This window comes from Ursus arctos, unplaced genomic scaffold, assembly GCF_023065955.2.
Source record: "Ursus arctos isolate Adak ecotype North America unplaced genomic scaffold, UrsArc2.0 scaffold_8, whole genome shotgun sequence".
NCBI lineage: Eukaryota > Metazoa > Chordata > Mammalia > Carnivora > Ursidae > Ursus > Ursus arctos.
This window is the reverse complement of record NW_026623100.1, coordinates 69,855,420-69,874,588: the sequence shown is the minus strand read 5'-3', so window position 1 is coordinate 69,874,588 and position 19,169 is coordinate 69,855,420. Positions and strand designations below refer to the sequence as shown.

Below are 19,169 nucleotides of genomic sequence, written 5' to 3'. Positions count from 1 at the left end.
TCTTAGGCCTTTGGACTCTGACTAGGACTAATATCATCAGCCCCTGGATTCTCAGGCCTTCCAACTTGGACATCACCAGCTGGATAAAACCAGCTTTCCTGGTTTTCCAACTTGCAGAGGGCAGATTCTGGGTCTTCTTCTTCTTTTTTTAATAAAAAAAATTTTTTTTAAAGATTTTATTTATTTATTTGACAGAGATAGAGACAGCCAGCGAGAGAGGGAACACAAGCAGGGAGAGTGGGAGAGGAAGAAGCAGGCTCATAGCGGAGGAGCCTGATGTGGGGCTCAATCCCATAACACCGGGATCATGCCCTGAGCCGAAGGCAGACGCTTAACGACTGCGCCACCCAGGCGCCCCTTAATAAAAATTTTTTATTATGTTAATGTTAGTCACCATACACTACATCCCAAGTTTTTGATGTAAAGTTCCATGATTCATTACTTGCGTGTAACACCCAGTGCACCATGCAATACATGCCCTCCTTAATACCCATCACTGGCCTATCCCTATCCCCCATCCCCCTCCCCTCTAAAGCCTTCAGTTTGTTTCCCAGAGTCCACAGTCTCTCATGGTTCATTCCCCCTTCTTTTTACCCCCTTCCTTCTTTCCTTTCTTCTCCTACCAATCTTTCTACTTCTTATGTTCCATAAATGAGTGAAACCATATGATAATTGTCTTTCTCTGCTTGACTTATTTCGCTTAGCATTATCTCCTCCAGTCCCGTCCATGTTGCTGCAAATGTTGTGAAATCATTCTTTTTGATGGCTGAGTAATATTCCATTGTATATATGGACCGCATCTTCTTAATCCAGTCATCTGTTGAAGGGCATCTTGGCTCCTTCCACAATTTGGCTATTGTGGACAATGCTGCTATGAACATTGGGGTGCATATGGCCCTTCTCTTCACTACGTCTGTATCTTTGGGGTAAATACCCAGTAGTGCAATTGCTGGATCATAGGGTAGCTCAATTTTTAACTTTTTAAGGGACCGCCACACTGTTTTCCAAAGTGGCTGTACCAGCTTGCATTCCCACTAACAGTGTAAGAGGGATCCCCTTTCTCCATATCCTCTCCAACATTTGTTGTTTCCTGCCTTGTCAATTTTTGCCATTTTAACTGGCGTAAGGTGGTATCTCGATGTGGTTTTGATTTGAATTTCCCTGATGGCTAATGATTTTGAGCTCATTCTATGAGGCCAGTATTACATTGATCCCCAAACCACGGAAAGACCCCATCAAAAAGGAGAATTACACACTGATATCCCTGATGAATATGGACGCCAAAATTCTCAACAAGATCCTAGCTAATAGGATCCAACAGTAATTAAAAGGATTATCCGTCATGACCAAGTGGGATTCATCCCTGGGATGCAAGGGTGGTTCAACATTTGCAAATCGATCAGTGTGATAGATCATATCAACAAGAAGAGTCAAGAACCATATGATCCTCTCAACTGATGCAGAAAAAGCATTTGACAAAATACAGCATCCTTTCCTGATTAAAACACTTCAGAGTGTAGGGATAGAGGGTACATTCCTCAATTTCATAAAAACCATCTATGAAAAGCCTACAGCGAATATCATTCTCAATGGGGAAAAGCTGGAAGCCTTTCCCTTAAGATCAGGAACATGACGAGGATGCCCACTCTCACCATTATTATTCAACATAGTACTAGAAGTCCTTGCAACAGCAATTGGACAACAAAAAGGGATCAAAGGTATCCAAATCGGCAAAGAAGAAGTTAAACTGTCTCTCTTCGCAGATGACATGATACTCTATATGGAAAACCCAAAAGACTGCACCACCAAACTTCTAGAAGTTATAGAGCAATTCAGTAATGTGGCGGGATACAAAATCAATGCTCAGAAATCAGTTGCATTTCTATACACGAACAATGAGGCTAAAGGAAGAGAAATTAGGGAATCCATTCCATTTACAATAGCACCAAAAATCATACATTATCTCGGAATTAACTTAACCAGAGACGTAAAGGACCTATATTCTAGAAACTACAAATCACTCTTGAAAGACATTGAAGAAGACACAAAAAGACGGAAAAATATTCCATGCTCATGGATCAGAAGCATTAACATAGTTAAAATGTCTATGCTACCTAGAGCAATCTACACTTTCAATGCCATCCTGATCAAAATACCAACGTCATTTTTCAAAGAACTGGAACAAACAGTCCTTAAATTTGTGTGGAACTGGAAAAGTCCCCGAATCGCCAAGGAACTGTTGAAAAGGAAAAACAAAGCTGGGGGCATCACATTGCTGGATTTTAAGCTATACTACAAAGCTGTGATCACAAAGACAGCATGGTACTGGCACAAAAACAGACACATAGACCAATGGAACAGAATAGAGAACCCAGAAATGGACCCTCGGCTCTTTGGGCAACTAATCTTTGATAAAGCAGGAAAAAACATCCGGTGGAAAAAAGACAGTCTCTTCAATAAATGGTGCTGGGAAAATTGGACAGCTACCTGCAAAAGAATGAAACTTGACCACTCTCTCACACCATACACAAAGATAAACTCCAAATGGATGAAAGACCTCGATGTGAGACAGGAATCCATCAAAATCCTAGAGGAGGACATAGGCTGTAACATCTTTGACATCGGCCACAGCAACTTTTTTCATGACACAGCTCCAAAAGCAAGAGAAACAAAAGAAAAAATGAACTTGTGGGACTTCATCGAGATAAAAGCTTCTGCACAGCCAAGGAAACTGTCAAAAAAACACTAAGAGGCAACCCACAGAATGGGAGAAGATATTTGCAAATGACACTACAGATAAGAGACTGGTATCCAAGATCTACAAAGAACTTCTCAAACTCAATACACATGAAACAAATAATCAAATCAAAAAATGGGCAGAAGATATGAACAGACACTTTTCCAATGAAGACATACAAATGGCTAACAGACACATGAAAAAAGATTCTAGGTCTTCTTATCCTCCATTTCTTAGCCAATTCCTATAAAAAAAAATCTCTCATATCTTACTGGTTCTATTTTCCTGCAGTACTCTGACTAATATGCCCATCCTTTCCCCTGCCTGTCTCCACCAGGTAGAACCTATCCTGACTCTTGAATTTATCATTCCTTGTCTTGAAAACTATAATTCTAGAAAACAAATTGTTTGGCTTTAGTTGATTTTAACTTTGTCAAAAGTGTATTGTGCTGTGTTTAATCTTACCTTTTCACTCCATATTATATCCGTGAAATCCCTTTACATAGTTGTGTATAATTATAACTACATATCATTCATTTTTACTTCTGTCAATATGACACTATTAATTTATCCAGTCTTCATGTGCCAAGCACTTGATATACATTCCCTCATTTAATTTATTTGAGAGAGAACGAACATGAGGTGGGGGAGGGGCAGAGGCAGAGGGAGAAGCAGACTCCCCACTGAGCAGGGAGCCTGATGTGGAACTCGAACCCAGGACCCTGAGATCATGACCTGAATATCATCATAACCGAATAAGCCACCCAGGTGCCCCTACATTCTCTCATTTAATCTTCATTACAACCCTATGAATAAGAGGAAATCACTTTCTACTACTCTCAGAGTGGCTCAAACTGTCCTTTCATGATTCCCATTTTAAAGGCGAAACTAGAAAAAACGAGTAACTTTCCTGAGGTTACAGAACCCACCCACAGTGAAGCCTGAATTTGGCCCCAATGCTTAGGCATTCTTATGAAAAGAGACGAGCACAGGCTGCCCCAGGGTTCTCTGCTTCAGTGAAGTAGGGCAACAGGCAGAACCCTGTCCTATTCTTACTGTGAGTTGTTTTCTTACTGTGAGTTTCTATGATCTTCTAGTACATTCTGCAATTCCAGAAGTGCTCTAATGACCACAGGTCCCGTCAAGCTAGCCCAGCCCCGCTATAAGGCACCTGGAGCTGTCCTGGTGCCCCCTGCTCTATAGGGACCCACATGCCAGCCTGAGGCTAACCTTTCATGTCTGCAGAGAAGGGGTGGTGTGCTCTTGAGGAACTAGGGGGAGTTGGTGGAGCTGGGTGTTTACCGATTACCCTTCCCTCAGGCTACTCTCTCGAGTCTCAACTCTGACGCTGCTCTGTGTAGCTTAGAGCTCATGCTGTGCAGCCACGGCTCTACCCATAGCTTAAAAACAAGGGTGGGGACCCAAATCTACAGCTCAGGGACCAGACCACCTCCCAGGCCTGCGTTATCCCTCTCACCTGAACCTGGGCTTCAGTGGTGCCAGCCGAAGGTGTAAAATTGACACAGAGGTCAGAGCTTAGTACCTGGTATCCCGGGCATCACTGGCCTGCAGCACTGCTCAGACCTGAAGAGGGCATGACCTAGTTTGTGTAAGAGGAGAAGGCAGGGTCCTTTCCTCACAGAACCATGTGCACCTACCCCACTAACTTTTATGAGGAATTGGAATGTTATTTGTTGGTGACCACCCAACCATCGCACCAACAAATGGAGTGCTCCGAAGGGAGTTGTGGCTGACCTCTTAATGTGAAACAGCAAGACAAGGAGATGAGCTAAGAGGTAGGGTCTGTTTCTGCACATTTATCTCTGGTTATTAGACACTTTTAGAGGGAACATCTGTTTGGCCACTCCGGCTCCCATATTGCAGCCCCTATTCGAGGGCCAGCTTGGCCCTTCTCTGACTGAATAGGGACTAAGTCATAAATTAGAGCCAGAAGGGGGGACCTAGAATAAGAAGTCAGAGCAGGCTTTGCTCATCTCGCCAGTAAAGGGCCATTGGGCTCCTCAACTAACCAGCCTTCAAGTGAAAAGCAAAGAAAATGGAGTTTGCTCTAAATGCACCTGGTGGTGCCCACTCCCAGTGAACTCATTTATTACAAGGTTTATTCTGGGAACAGCACCTCTACTCCAAGCAGGAACCGGAAGTACAACTAAAGCACAAAGCCTGATCATGCTTCCAAAGTCCAGGGACCTGGGCTGGGCCCCATTGTTTCATTTCTTCTTTGATTTGAAACGCTGGCCAATACTTTACAGAAAGAATATCTGTGTTTATAGATTTTCCATGTCACCTCATGGTATGTTTTTAAAAGCTGTATATGTTGGCTCACTCTCAAGATAATACCTAATTAATTGTACAAAAAAAAACCACCTCTTTGTTTTCTTGTTAAGTTTCTACAGATACTTACAAGGTCATAAAATTAATGCAATATTAGTTAAAATTCTCTTTTGTCTCTATTCCTTTGAATACTATCTTTCTAGCCCACATCTCCACCCTAATAACCTGCTAGTAATTTCTGCTTAGACACACCACTTCAACTTGAAAGTCACCATAGTCCTTTTCCAGCTGTGATAGCCTATGAATCCATGCCTTACATTCATAGTCTGCCCCCCAACACATTCCTCCTGTTTCTATGGATCCCCATAGCTCTCGAGGTTATACAGGTTCAGAATTTTATAACTGTCAAGACTGCTTCACTCATTCTTCTTCCTTGCTTTTCTGGTGTCTCCTGTACCCTCTCCAATTCTTGGTTCCAGTGATTTACCAAGGCAGCTCCCTTTCTAATAGCTTTTGCACCTATCCCTTCTGTTCTAAGCAATCAGTCCCTTGGTTCTGTCAATATGCCCTCATGACGCTTCTTCTATCCTATCCCTCCTCACCATTCCTAGCAACTATGACATGGCTAAGGCACTTAGCGTCTTTTATTTGGATGCTGACACAGCTTCATATCCATATTCATCCCATTGCAATTTATCCTCCATGAGTTGCCATAGCAGTTTTCTTAAATTGCAGCTTCTATCACCCCTCCTGCTCCAAAACTTTCATTGGATGCCCTTCTCCAGCAAAGATGGTACCACCTTTCACTCTGGTTTTTGAGATCTCTGCAATCCTGCCAAACCTGCCTTTCCAATCCTGTCTACCTTTACTTTTCCTGTGCTCTGGCCACTAGATGATCCAGTGTCTCTCATACACACACCCCCATCCTCCTTTCCACATGGTTTTTCTTCATCTAGAATGCCCTTTCTCCCTTATCACTTGTCAGTGCATCTTCAAGATTCATTTCGATTTCTCCATGAAAACTTGATTCTCATTCTTTCCTGTTATAAGCCCTCATAGTACTTTGTTTACGCCAATCACAAGACTACACATTCCACCTTTGATAGACAAATGGACAGGTACATATAAACTGCATCTCACTGACCTTGGTTTCCTCTATAGAGCCTTTGTGCTTAGCATATAGAAGCATTTAATGAATGTTCATTGAACTGGGTAGGTCTCCCTGCTTCCATTTCCTCTTCTTGCCATAAACTCATTTAAATGATCATCGAAGAATCATAGCACTTTTTTTAATACAACATTAAGGGTTGCAAAGTTCTTTCGCATGTATTATTTCAACTGATTTTTTTTAAGTGAACAACCCTTCAAAGGCAGCAGGATAGATATTAGCCTCACTTTATAGTTAAGAAAACAGGCTCACAGATGAAATAAGTAGTCCAAAGCTACAAACAAGTAAGGAATGTAGCCAGTAATTGAACCCAGGGAAGTATCCTGATTTATGGTAGAAGAATGAAGAAGAAATCAAGCAAAGTCGAAGCCCTCCCAAGTATCCCTTATTCCAGCTTTATCGAGCATACTGAAGGTATTCTAAGCCATCCAGGAGCACCTTGTAAAGGGATACCAGTGAGGGAACTGGACAGGTGGGCACTGTGTGATTGCGTGATCATTTCAAATCTGTGTCTATTTATTCTTCCTCTTATGCCCTAGATACAGATATTAAATGAACACCAGAAACCTGGGACTCCTCCTTCCCCTCCAAATTAAGCCACAATTCCAGGCCTCCTTTCAGTTTTAGCACCTTAGTACATTCTTGCTACTCAGAGCTCATCAGGGAAACTCTTCTAGGGCTATGCCTAGAACCATTCATGTGATGCCCTCAGACCTGGACCTAATTTACTCCTTCTATCACATTTGGAATTGACCCCTCATTTACCCACTCATTCATTCACTCAACTATCTGTCCATTTATCCATCCGTCTCTCCATCCATCTGTCTGTCCATCCATCTATTGATTCATTATCCAACAGAATTTCCTTCAGTACCAGATCCATACACTACCATGCATTCCACTTCCCTAGGACTACTTCTGGCTCCTCAGTTCCAAAGAATCCTGCTAAGATACCAATAAGCTAATGTGTTTTTCTTTTCCCGGTGATGCTTGTGTATTTTGACAGTGGGCTTCACCAAGGGAATGTGAAGGCTTTAGTAAATAATAGTGAAGGTTGAAGGTATTTTTGGATAAAATAGTCATTTCCAAACAGACCTCATATAGGATTCTGAGGAGGAGGTAATCTCTAATTTCCTATCCCCAGAGGTCACACCCTTTTTTTGTTGTCCAATGCCATTGAAAGGAAAGGTAGAGCTCACCTTCCCCAAGATATTAGTGATGGTTGTGCTGCATAGGTTCTCTGCAGCCTTCCCTTACTAGAGCTCGGCTTGGATGCTGTGACCAGATGTTGCCAAGGTTTAAAAACAGAGTTTGAGGTGAGAGGATGTGGCAGAAGACATCCTTAGGTTTTGATTATACTTGGGCTTGTTAGATATTAAATTTGGAGGACTAAGGAAACTCAAGAACATAAATGTATGCTTGGTCTCAGAAAGGTTAGGCATATATGTCCCCATGCTCCTTCTTCCACTGTTACTTTCTGTGCCTTGAATGTATCCTAGCTATGCTTCAGGGAGACATCTGAGGTCCCTATTATCATGAAGCCCTCAGGGCCAGGACTTCCCAGTCATCCTTTCTCCATTCCTGGCAGGCTTGGGTGAAATAAAGAGCCTGTTGGTTTATCTCAGAGCCCAACAGAGCGCCTTGCCTGACGAGGGTAGACTTGCGGGTGAGGAAGACTCTGTGGCATATGAAGACAAGTAAGTTGCTCCTTGGGATCAAATCATGTGAAAGCCTTTGCAAATAGTTCTTCCTTTTCACTTGGCAAATACAATCCCTGATATCAGTTACCTCTTTTGTCTTTTATGTGGCAAAATATTTCCCTCCTCAAATTCTCCCTTTCCTCTTTTATTCTATTACTCTAAACTCAGTGTGTATTCTTCTAGAAGTTTTGAAATGCCAGACATTTGAATCAATACCCTCATTTTGCTATTTTTCAATATGAATGAATCAAATTGAGTGCTATGATATGCAATAAAGAATTAATTTATTTGTTTTCCCTCCTCCAAGTTTAGTAAAATAACTCAGATCCTGATTTTCTTTAATTTGCAAGAAAATGTTATTTCCCAGAGTTGAGAGACCTTCAGAGATCTGATGCCAGCTTCAGTGCAGATCCAGTCCGTATGTGCTTCTGCCTATAGCCAGCTGTTTGCCATAAGGCTTGCTCAGTGTGTGGTTACATCAATACGTACAGTTTGAACTTCTCCCTACTATATGAAAGTTTAATTGGAACAGAAGAATGATGAGAATTTCTATAAACAATTACAAGGTGATAGTAAATTCTCCCGGAGAAACCTTGATGTAGGGAATCATGTTGTTGACTGCGGCCGATTGTAGCTCTTTCAGTAATTCAATGATATATCTCAGAAACATGTGGTATTTTTGAGTGGACAGGTCAATCAATCTTTTGGACTCAGTAATGAATTTTTCATAGTAATCAGAGAGTTGGTCTGAAAAATCCTGTAGTTTATATGTGAACTGCTGGCGGTAATCAGAAATGATTTCCTTCATTGCAATGGCCCAGCTTTTAATTATTTCCTGAGCACTGGTAGAAAGCTCTGCAATCTTTTCTTTCCCTTTTCCATCTGCATCAGTAAGGATGCTAAGGTATTCCTGGATATCTTTCTGCACAAACTGCTGAACTTGATCTGAGATGTGGGAAACCAAGTAAATACTACCGACAGTGTAACTGGCGTGCACGTCGTTAAGGACATCCATTAGGTTCTTGAGTGAGCTGATAATCTTTTCTTCAAGTTCATAAAACCTCCCTGTCCAGCTGACCACACTTGGATCAACATATTCTTTGTGAAGATCCTTTATGATCTGATGGCGCTTCTGTAACTGTTGAGAAGCTTCATGAAGTTGTTTTTCAACAAATCTATTAAACTTGCCAAACATAAGTTCCACGGGTGCAAGAACATATGGAATAGATTCATTGAAGATTCCGTTGGCATTGTATTGAATATGATCAATGAGAGAACGAAATTTTATCCTCTTGAGGACTTGAATATCATTTTCTATCTCTTGGGAAGTTCTTTGTAAATAGCTCTGAAGATCCCTTAGCATCTCTGTAGTATTGCGAGACCGAAGGTTATTAAATATATCCTGTAGCTTTTCCGAAAAATGTTCCAACATTGTCCCAGACTCTGAGATTACATCTATTAGTTTAAATCTCTTTGAATCAAAAGGAATTTTAATTTCTAGGTCCTTGGTTAATTCAGATTTCTCCATCAGGTCTTGGAAATAGGAAAACAGTATTTCTAACCCGCTATGGATTTTTGAATATACCTGGAACAGCACCTGCCCTACTTCCCTCATGACCACACTGCAGACTTCATCTTTAGTGTATGTCCCAGCTTTTCCTGGGAGTTGGAATCTGGTGAACTTCAGGAAATCAATCAATGAGTCAATTTGACGACTGACTATGATATTGTATTCCTGAGTAACTCCTATTACTCTATTAAACATCTCATTCCAGAGTCCCTGGAAATCAGCTTGGTCTCCCTGAGCCAGTAACAGTTCCTGGTACAGATCCTGGGCCTTGTCCTTCCACTGCTGGTAGGTTCTAGTGGTGACTCTGGCTACCCTCTGGAACCCTATGTCCACCTCATCAATATGCCTCATGGCACCCTGATAGGCCCACTCAGCGCTGTTCTGCAGACTTCCTCTCAGTTTTAAAGAAGCATCTCTCAGATTGAGTCCTGTGTGCTCCTGGTGGTACTTGTTAGCATAGTCATAAAGAACCCTTGTGGCCTTGGGCACATTGTCTTTGAGAGTGCTTAGTAGTTCAGTTGCTGCCTCCTCTTCCCAGCTGACTTTGATCTGATGTTTCTCACCAGGTTCCTCATACTTCCACTCAGTTTTGAATAGGTTAAGTTTTTTATCTAGAGAGGACTAAAATAAAACAAAACAAAAGGATGAAAAGAACATGTTTTCAATTATCCTGATTACATAATATACTACACTAAAATTTCATTAGCAGTTAAAAGTAAAGATCAGGGGATCTTTCATATTCTGAAGGGAATCTATCTTTCATATGTCAGTTCATGTGTTTGTCTTATGGTTAAACAAGTTCACTGTTGTTAATTCCTCATTATCATATGCCCCAGGAAGGATAAAATTATGCATGGCATTTACACAGTAACACTTACCATTAAGGCCTTCCTAGGACTGAAGATTAGAAGAAGGGGAGGAAGATGGGCAGGGGGAGGAGAAAGTGGAGGAAGAGACAGGAGAAGATACTTCAGAGAAAGGAGAAGTAGCAAAAAGGAAAAAATCCAGAGCCCATCTAGCAGAGATCTGCTAGAATCAGGAATACCAGTATCAGGAGCCATTATATTCTCCAATCGTGTGACAAACTTTCATAGTAGAACTTGATTGCTTCTTCTTCTCTACTAATGGCATCTTTGATTCGGCCCTGGCAGAGCTTGTAAAGTACATGAAAGAAATTTGGCATATCTCAGCTAATGCTTCTATTGTGGGGAAGAATTTTGAAGCCTCAGAAACTCCGGAAACCACTATCTGAAAAATCTACTCAGCAGAGTTTGCTCATGATTTAGGTGATGAGGCATAACCCTCATCATTCTAAATTTGCCATAAAGTAATAAAATAATAGTGGAAATAGGATGTCATGTGTGCCTGCAATAATTAAAATCAATGAAATTATTGTAGTACATTCTGGAGAGTAGTTTCTCAGAGAAAAAGTTCAACCTGCTCATTGCTTGGTTTCCTCTACTTTGGGAAAGACTTGAGAGAATACTTTGCATTGAATTGAATTGAATTGATCTTCCCAAATTCTCTACCCGTTTTTGGGGTATGTAACCCATTAGATAGGACTCACCTGAGGGCGATAGTACAGGTTCCATTTTAAGGTACTATTATTGTCCTCCAAGTCCAAGGCTACAGTGCCTATGGCTGGGGAGGCCACAGAGGAGGAGAGGCTATTCTCACTTAGTTGGTGGTACAGATGGACATCAGTGAATGTTGGGCTGGTGATGTCAAGGCGAATCTCTTTTTTCCAGTCCCTGGAAGCAGAAAAGCAAATAAGCCGTCAGGAAAGGTGTATGAAGATGGAAAAAAAAATCACAATGATTTGAAAAGAGATGAGATTTCCATAAAAGTTCCATACTGAAGTCCTCGATATTTGCTATCTTCTTTATATTCTGCACTGATGTCACGGTGTGCAAATGTTCCCTTCGTCCTACAGACTAACATGCCATCTTCGATTTTGTGTGTTCCCACAACTGTAGAGGAGAAATGTTATATTTCGTTAGATTAATAACTGAAGGACATAAGTAGTTTCATTCTGAAAGCCAGGAGAAGTCTATCTTAATTAAAGGCTTTACATGTTTGAAACATGCAGTCCATGTTTAACCAAAAAAAAAAAAAAAAAGTTAGAAGGAGACATTATTAGTCCTAAGATCATCACAGAGAAAAAAATATACTTTCTTTGAATCTATTCCTCTTGAATGTCAGTAGGTTTTCTACAGGGTGGTTTTTACATGTGGGGAATATATCTTTCTCTTTCTCTCTTTTTAAAATTTTGCTATGGAGAGTAATTTTGCTTCCAGTATCACAAAAATATGCAGTTATTTATCCACAACTCTCATTGCAAATGTAGAGCATATAGAAGAGGAGTCAGGACATTTTCTTACCATTTAGATCATATTCCAGGAACTGAATGGTTGAGCTGCACGTGGAATTCAGGAATGTTCCGAAGTACTCTACTTTGTTTTTCAAGCCAGCGCTCCAAGTAGCATTATATAGGGGAGAGGCCACTCCAAAATGTGCAGTCAGTGCTCCAAAGGATGGAATGAAAATTCCAGCAGGTACAGAGAACTTAATGGAAGGAATCTCAATAGTCTGCTCAGGTATGGTAATGGCTGGCAACTCAAAGTCTGCAATCTTGCTGGCCACCTCATTTAGATACCCAACAGCACTGTCAGCTGAAATACTTTTTGGAACGGTTAATTGAGACACAGTTAGCTGAGACGCAGGCACAGTTATCTCAAAAAAGGGAACCGAGGAGTCTTCTGGTTCAGAATATTTTGTTAACACATCAACTTTGGGGAATTTCACTTGGGGTAGTGTTGGTATATTGAGGACAAATGGCAAAGTGTTTAGCTTCTTGTAGATTTTTATTTCACTAAAATCAAATGTATAGGATGGAACCTGAAGATCTGTAAATGGGACTTGGAATGTAGGTATGACAAAACTTGAATTTAGATCATTTAGTTTCAGTCTAGGAATAATGAATTTATCAGCCAGTTCTTGCACAGGGACAGAGAAATGATAGCCATTGGGGTTTTTGGTGTACACAAAGGCAGTTGAAGCATTAAGATACTGTTTCCTATCAATGCTGGTGGTGACATCCAGCTTTAAGAGGTCCCATAAGCTCTTGTCATAAACTGGAAGGACAGTATCTTTGAGGAACCCTAGGGACACTTTTAAGGAACTTGCAATGTCAAGGCGTGCCTCTTCTTGGTCATTGGAAAGCTGTATGTTGTTCTGGAAGAACTCAGAATGAACCTGGACCTCACTTTTCCAGCTGACCTTCTGGTTCTCAGCGTTAGCTTTCAGGGACACCTCCTGGCCAAGGTAATTGATTTCAAGGAGGGAACTGGGCTGACTTGCATGGACCTGAATGAGGGCTGACATTTTCCATGGGGAGAGTTCCAGGGTGGCTTTGCTTGTATGCTCTCCAGATGATGAAAAGAAGCCCTCTAGCTGTAAATTGTTTTTCGTGTTGTGTTCCCAGATGCCATAGATGCGTTGCAGAGTGGCTTCTCCAGCAAAATTTTCTTTTACTTCAAGGTTCCAAATATCATCAACTTTGGAAGCCCCTTGCAGCTTCACTGAAGACCGAGTACTCTTGGAATTCAAGTAAGTGCTGGCCTCACTGGCAATAGTTCCTGAATATTCCCATGAAAAGACTGAACCCTTGATATCTCCTTTGGTCGATGATTCAATGGAAAAGTAAGAGGTGAGGCTCTCCAAGTTGAATTTGTGGCTGACTGTCCCTGTAGCAGTAGAGTACCGTTCAGGGGAATTGAGATCATACGTTAATTCAATGGATGCAGAGACAGTAGGCTTCGACTTGGTATTTCCATTAAGTTCTTGCTTGAAATTCATTCTCAAAATGGGAATTTGGACTTTTGCAGATGTTGTCACTGATGCCTCCATGTTTTTCTTGGTCAAACTAATAGTACTGTCATGATTGCCTTCCACGAATTTATTACTCAGAGACAAAGCTGTGGCTAGCTTCAAGTCTCTTTTCCTTGTCAAACTTGAGGTGCCCTCTAATTTGTACTGCAGTGCATCGGTGGCAGAAGAAGAGGAAGTTAGGAAATGAGCAACAATATCTGACTGGTTATATAGTCCAACAACGGTATTCAGTGTGATGATGCCTGACTTAAAGGAAAAGTCATAGGTAATATTGCCCATGGCTGGAATGAAAATATCATTTGGGGTACTCAATACCTGGAAATCTTTTGTATAAAAAGGAATTGGGATGATATGCTTGTCTTTGTTTTTCTTATACTGAGCCTTTACACTTAAATCAAATGATTGCTTTGTTGTCTTCAAGAAATCCTTCAAGCCTGTTTTTTCCCACAAGGAGAAATCTTTCACCTGGGGAGTTGTGAATGTTGTGTAAGGTAGAGTCATTTCAGGAATTGTCAAAGGAATATTGAGGAAATCCAGGTTGGCTTCTCCATTTATTCCTATGTGGGCCTCAGTGCTGTTCTCATTGTTTCCAGCAGAGAAATTCTGATGGTACTTATACTGGTTGAACCTGGCACTTGCTTGCCAACTTGCTTGCTGGGCACTAGGACTCAAAAACAATGCGTAATTATTCAGGAAATCTACCTTCCCTATCAATTTTAGTGGAAAACTAACTTTCAAATTCCCTTCGTTGTTCGTGGATGCAGTAATCTCAAATGGCTGTGCTGTAAAGAAAAGAGAATTTTTCAAAGTTCCAATAACTTTTCCATTTAAATGAGCATCATGGTTGCCAGTTATCTCTGCCTTCCTTTCTCCAAGCTTTGCTGTGCCTTTAACAGCTAGAACACTGCGCCCCACATGTTGGGATTCAACCTGTGACTGGATTTCAAATTTAGAAAAGTCGAGGAAGCCAGATTCATAAACCAAGTTTTGGATTAATCTTAGGTGTTTGCTATTGATCTTATTAGACCATCCAAAGGAAGTGATGGGTCGCTCCATAGTAAAGCTAGCTTGTGATTCATGTGCTCCTTCATCTGAGAATGTGTGGCAGGCCCATTTCCACGACCCTATTCCAGAAGAATTCCATGCTATGTGTCCAGCTTCCAAGAGGGTCTTGATTTCATTACGCAGCTCAGCCTGGCTGGAAAAGTCCAGTTTGGGAATGTTCAATTTGTGGAAGTACTTTGCATTGCTGTCCAAAGTAAGCTGATTGTTTATCCTGACGAGCGCACCATGACTAAGCTCCACCGTATTTTTTTCTGTGTGTAAACCTGCCACTGTGCTTGATTTTCCTTCAATAGTATTTCCAACAAACAGCACTTCGCTCTTGTGCTCTGTTTTTAGGTACTTGCTGGACAACATCATGGATTGCTTCATAACCAGTGGATTAATCTCAGGGTCTGAAAGCTGTGCATTGGCTTGAAAATCAAAATTGAGAACTTCTAATTTGGACTCTCCTTTGGCGGTGAGGGAGGCTGTGATCTCTGCCCTGTTCCCTGAAGTTGTTACATTCTGAATGTCAGCATTTGCATCTAATGTGAAAAGGGGAGACTGGATTTTCAAAATGCTATGAAGCTTGCCAAAAGTAGGGACATCAAGTGTGTGTGACATGTGGGGAAGCTGGAATTCTGGTATGTGAAGGTCAGGAACTTGGTAATCTTTAAAATCGAGATTTGGGATTATGAATTCTGGAATTGTGATTTCTGGCAAATGGAAGTCTGGCAGAGTGATGCTAGCAAGAATGGTGTCCACCCCCATCAGGTCCCTCAGGTCCACTTCCGGAACTGGCCACTGCAGCTCACCGTGCAGCATTTGGTCAATGGTTCTAATGATCTTCGCTTTTATTTCTACCAGGTCAATTGTAAAGGAAGGCACATGGAAGGTATTAAGGACAGTAAATTCTGGTGTGGCAAACTTGGACGGCATCTCTATATCTTTCAGCCTTTTGAAGTTGATCTGAATGGATGGAACCTTCAGATTTGTCAGGGGGACTATGAAGTCTGGAGTCTGAAATGTAGCTTCCTGAAGAGCACGGAGACTGACTTCAAAGGCAGGCATGGTTCCGAAGGTGGTCTGGATTTCAGGAACAGTGAACCCTTGTTCTACCAAGGCTTTCAGGTTCTCAGCCCAGTCTTCGATAGAATACTGTTCTGCAAAGTCAGTGAGGTTCTTAGCAGCAAGACTCCACCAGTCAGAAATGTAAGTGACAAGCGTGCTGTAAACCTGGCCGACCAGGGACAGGTACCATTGAACTTCCTGCTGAATGTCCATTTGATACACCCGGTCTCGTATATCTTCTAGGATCTCTCGGAATTTTTCTTTCATGTAGGTTAAAGATGTTGAACTTAAAGCTTCCTGCAACCAATCGAAGAATAGGTTTATTTGGGTGCCCTTTAGGTGTTCCAGATGGACTAAGACCGTGGCCTTGATGTCCTCTACAAATAGTGCCAGTGCTTTAGCTTTCTGTGAAAGTTCCAGGGCCTGGATTTCACCGTTGAGTCTCTGGGTCACCTCACGGATTTTGTTATTGGTTTCATCTACAAACTGGTGATAATCAAATGACCTTAATCTATTTGTCAACATATCAAGGAATCTGTTTACTTGTTCAATGATTTTTTTAAAAGACAATGCTTTAAGTTGCTGGATAGCATTATCAATAAATGTAACCAATTTCTCAAAGTGATCTTTTATCTTAACTTGTTGTAGGACACTGCTTAGCTTCTGAACAGTCTCCTTCAACTTATATTGGTGGGCCAACTGTACTGACTTATCCATTAAAACCTGGATGTATTGGTCTATTTCATACATCTTAATTAACTGATGGGAACTGGCTCCAAGCGCATTGATTTTCTCAGCTACTTTAAAACCGTCCATAAGATTTATAACATAGTATTTGACATGCTCAATAATTTCCCTTATTCTTTGAAATGGAATTGTAATTCTCAACCAATGTAAAAGATCTCTGACATCAGCAGCCTCGACCTGTTGTTTTAACTGTTCAGCAAGGTGCTGGATGTCTATATTCTGAATCTGTGTCTTGAGCTGTTGCAATTTCTCTTGTATCTGGATTTTGATTTTATACTTAGCGTCCACATTTTGAATCCAAAGTGCAGTACTATTTCCAATTCTGTTAAAGTCAGTCTTTTCAATAAACAAACACACATCATGGATTGTTTTTACTAGATTTACATTGATATGATAATGTTCATCAAGGATTTTCAGTTTTTCAATGATTTGATCAATAATCTTAGCAATAGCTGTTTTAAAATCATGTAAATCATAATTATCATTAATATACTGATCAAATTGTATCACATATGTTTTTAGCTGAGACAGTGTGTCATTAAGGCTGATTTTGGTATTGTCCAACGCGATTTGTAGATCATTTTCTGTAATTCTATAGTTCTCTGCGAGAGCAGTTAGTTTCTCCTTGGCATTCAAAACTTGTCTCTCCCAATTGAGTGCATTCAGATAACCATCGACTTGCTGTGGGAGCTTGTCCAAGGCTGTTCTGTATTTACTCACAAACTGATCAACATCGATGAGTTTCAATTCTCTCTGTATGGTTTCCAGTGCTGTTATAATTACCATTCGTTTCTCCTCAAAATATTCTGGCAGGATTTCAAAGAATGGGAGGTTGATGGTGTGGACATCTTGATTCTTATCATATTTTACAGAAGCAACAACACTGAATTCTTGGGGCTGGCCAACAGCATCCCTCATCCCTAAAGCATCAATTATGTTGGTATGTTCATTGAGTAAAAATGGCACTTGAATCGAGAAGTCTAGCATTGTGAGGTCAGCCAGGGCTTGTCCTCTAAGCTCCACACCAACTCTGTCTTTATCATTGTAAGCATCGAAGTCCTGGATGTACTCATTTTGGTTCAGCTGGGTCTTGAGTTTCCAGGTGCCTGTCTGCTCAGCTGGAGTAAGCAGGGCACTGACTTTGTGATCAAGACCGGTACTGATGGTGCTCTTCAACGGGAGATGGTGGCTTGTGGATCCTTTGTAATCATGAGAGAAAGTAAGGGCCAGAGGTTCTGCTTTCAACAGGAATTTGCTATATAGCTGCCCAGTATGTTCTCCCCAGAGACTCAGTTTCCCATTGCCATTTGTATGTCCATCGATGGTCATTGTAAATGGGGCCATGGCAGAGTGAACAACGTTGCTGAAATGGAGTGAGTCCGAGTTGTAGTTTGTACTGATGTCGATGGCCGAAGCTAGCCCAGCGATGTTTGTGTTGAGCCGATGGCTGAACTCTGTACCCTGCACTTTAGCTACGGTGTCTGTTTTATAACTTGCTGATAAGTCAGCATAAGAAATGGTGTAGATGTGTTTTATTTCATTGTTCTGGTAGACTCCTTTTATGTTTCCACCCACATTCACCTTCAGGGGTTCTAGCTGTAATTTCCCACTGTTGGTCAGATCCAGAGCGTTGAATTTCAGGTCATTTTTTAAAGTAGTTACAAGAGAATAGGGCTGTAGCTGTACATTAACATTTTGCTTATAAAACTTGTCAGAACTGTAAATGTTGTCAAGTTTTGAAGAGAAGTCCAGCGATAACCCTGCAATATTCAGGTTGTTCTCGTAGTCGAGTTTCATCTCAGCATAAGATCCCATCATGTCATGTGAAAGCTTCAGGCCCTCCTGACTGATTTTGAAGTTGAAGACATTTTTGCTGTCGACACCCAAAATCATGGCCTGATAAGCACTTCCCAATGATACTTCTGTGAGGGCAGCTTTTCCATCCAGACTGAATTTTGCATTGTGTTCCCTGAAGCGGCCATTCGCTGTTAATCTCATAGATGCTCCCGAGAGGCCAAGCACTGTGTTCAGCTCATTCTCCAGCACCAGAGGGCTATACTTCAAGTTGGTAGTCGCACTGGTAGACATTCCATCCTGGGCAATCCTTAGTGTTGCTTTGTGAGCACCACTGTTAATTTTGTCAGTGCCCAAAATATCAGCATTTAATTCAAGGCCATGGGAATTTAGTGATCCAGAAAGCAGGGTGAAGAATCTCAATGACTTGTAATCAGCCTGATACTCAGAACGTAGCAATGCATTTTGCTTAGAGAAGCTCATATCCACTTTGTTAGAAGCGGCAAAGTCCTCATGCTTCCCATTGGTGTCCGATTTCAGGATCAGCTCATAGTTCTCATATCTCAGGAAAGCAGTATTTTTAATGATGCCATCTTGCAGATCCGAGGTGGAGGTTAAGGAGAGAGCTCCATCCTCATATCTTCCTGTTATCTGGTTGGTACCCTGGAGGTAGGAGGAGTTAAACCTCAGGTTGGACTCTCCACTTAATTGGTCAGTGGTAGAATCCCTCTGGTAAGACAGGTCATATGTGCCTTCAGCGTAGAATGAAGAGACTCTAAACTGCCCATCAATCTTGGCTTCCTTGACATACAAATGATGTTTCTTTTTTGCGTCCAAATGTACTGAAGCAGACATCTGAGGTCCCCAGGCACTAGAAGCATTAAATGTCAGCAAACTTTTTGAGGCTGGATTATTTCTAATTTTTTCCACGTGACTGAATTTCATATTTGAATCCAGTAATTTGTGGTGTAGATACCCATCACATGATAATGTGAACGTATTCTCGTGGTCATACGTTGTTTCTCCAGATCCTGACATAAAAATTGGAACACATTAGTTAAATTAAATAATAAATTCCCATAGCAATTTCTATGTTGAAAGCCTTTCAGTAATAAAGCACCTCCTCCCCAAAATAAATAAAGTCCCCCTGATCTG

The 19,169-nt window shown here is 41.2% G+C and overlaps 1 protein-coding gene across 1 annotated transcript in view; it reads right to left on the bottom strand.

Annotated features, from left to right (window-relative positions):
- Positions 1-8,164: 8,164 nt before the first annotated feature.
- Positions 8,165-19,169, bottom strand: part of APOB (apolipoprotein B) — a 38,430-nt gene continuing 27,425 nt past the window's right edge. The window contains exons 26-29 of the mRNA XM_026519577.3: positions 11,849-19,045; positions 11,323-11,437; positions 11,035-11,218; positions 8,165-10,088 (exon numbers count right to left, since the gene is read on the bottom strand). Coding sequence (XP_026375362.2) covers positions 8,457-10,088; positions 11,035-11,218; positions 11,323-11,437; positions 11,849-19,045 — 9,128 coding nt within the window. The 3' untranslated portion in view covers positions 8,165-8,456. The remainder of the gene's footprint in view (positions 10,089-11,034; positions 11,219-11,322; positions 11,438-11,848; positions 19,046-19,169) is intronic.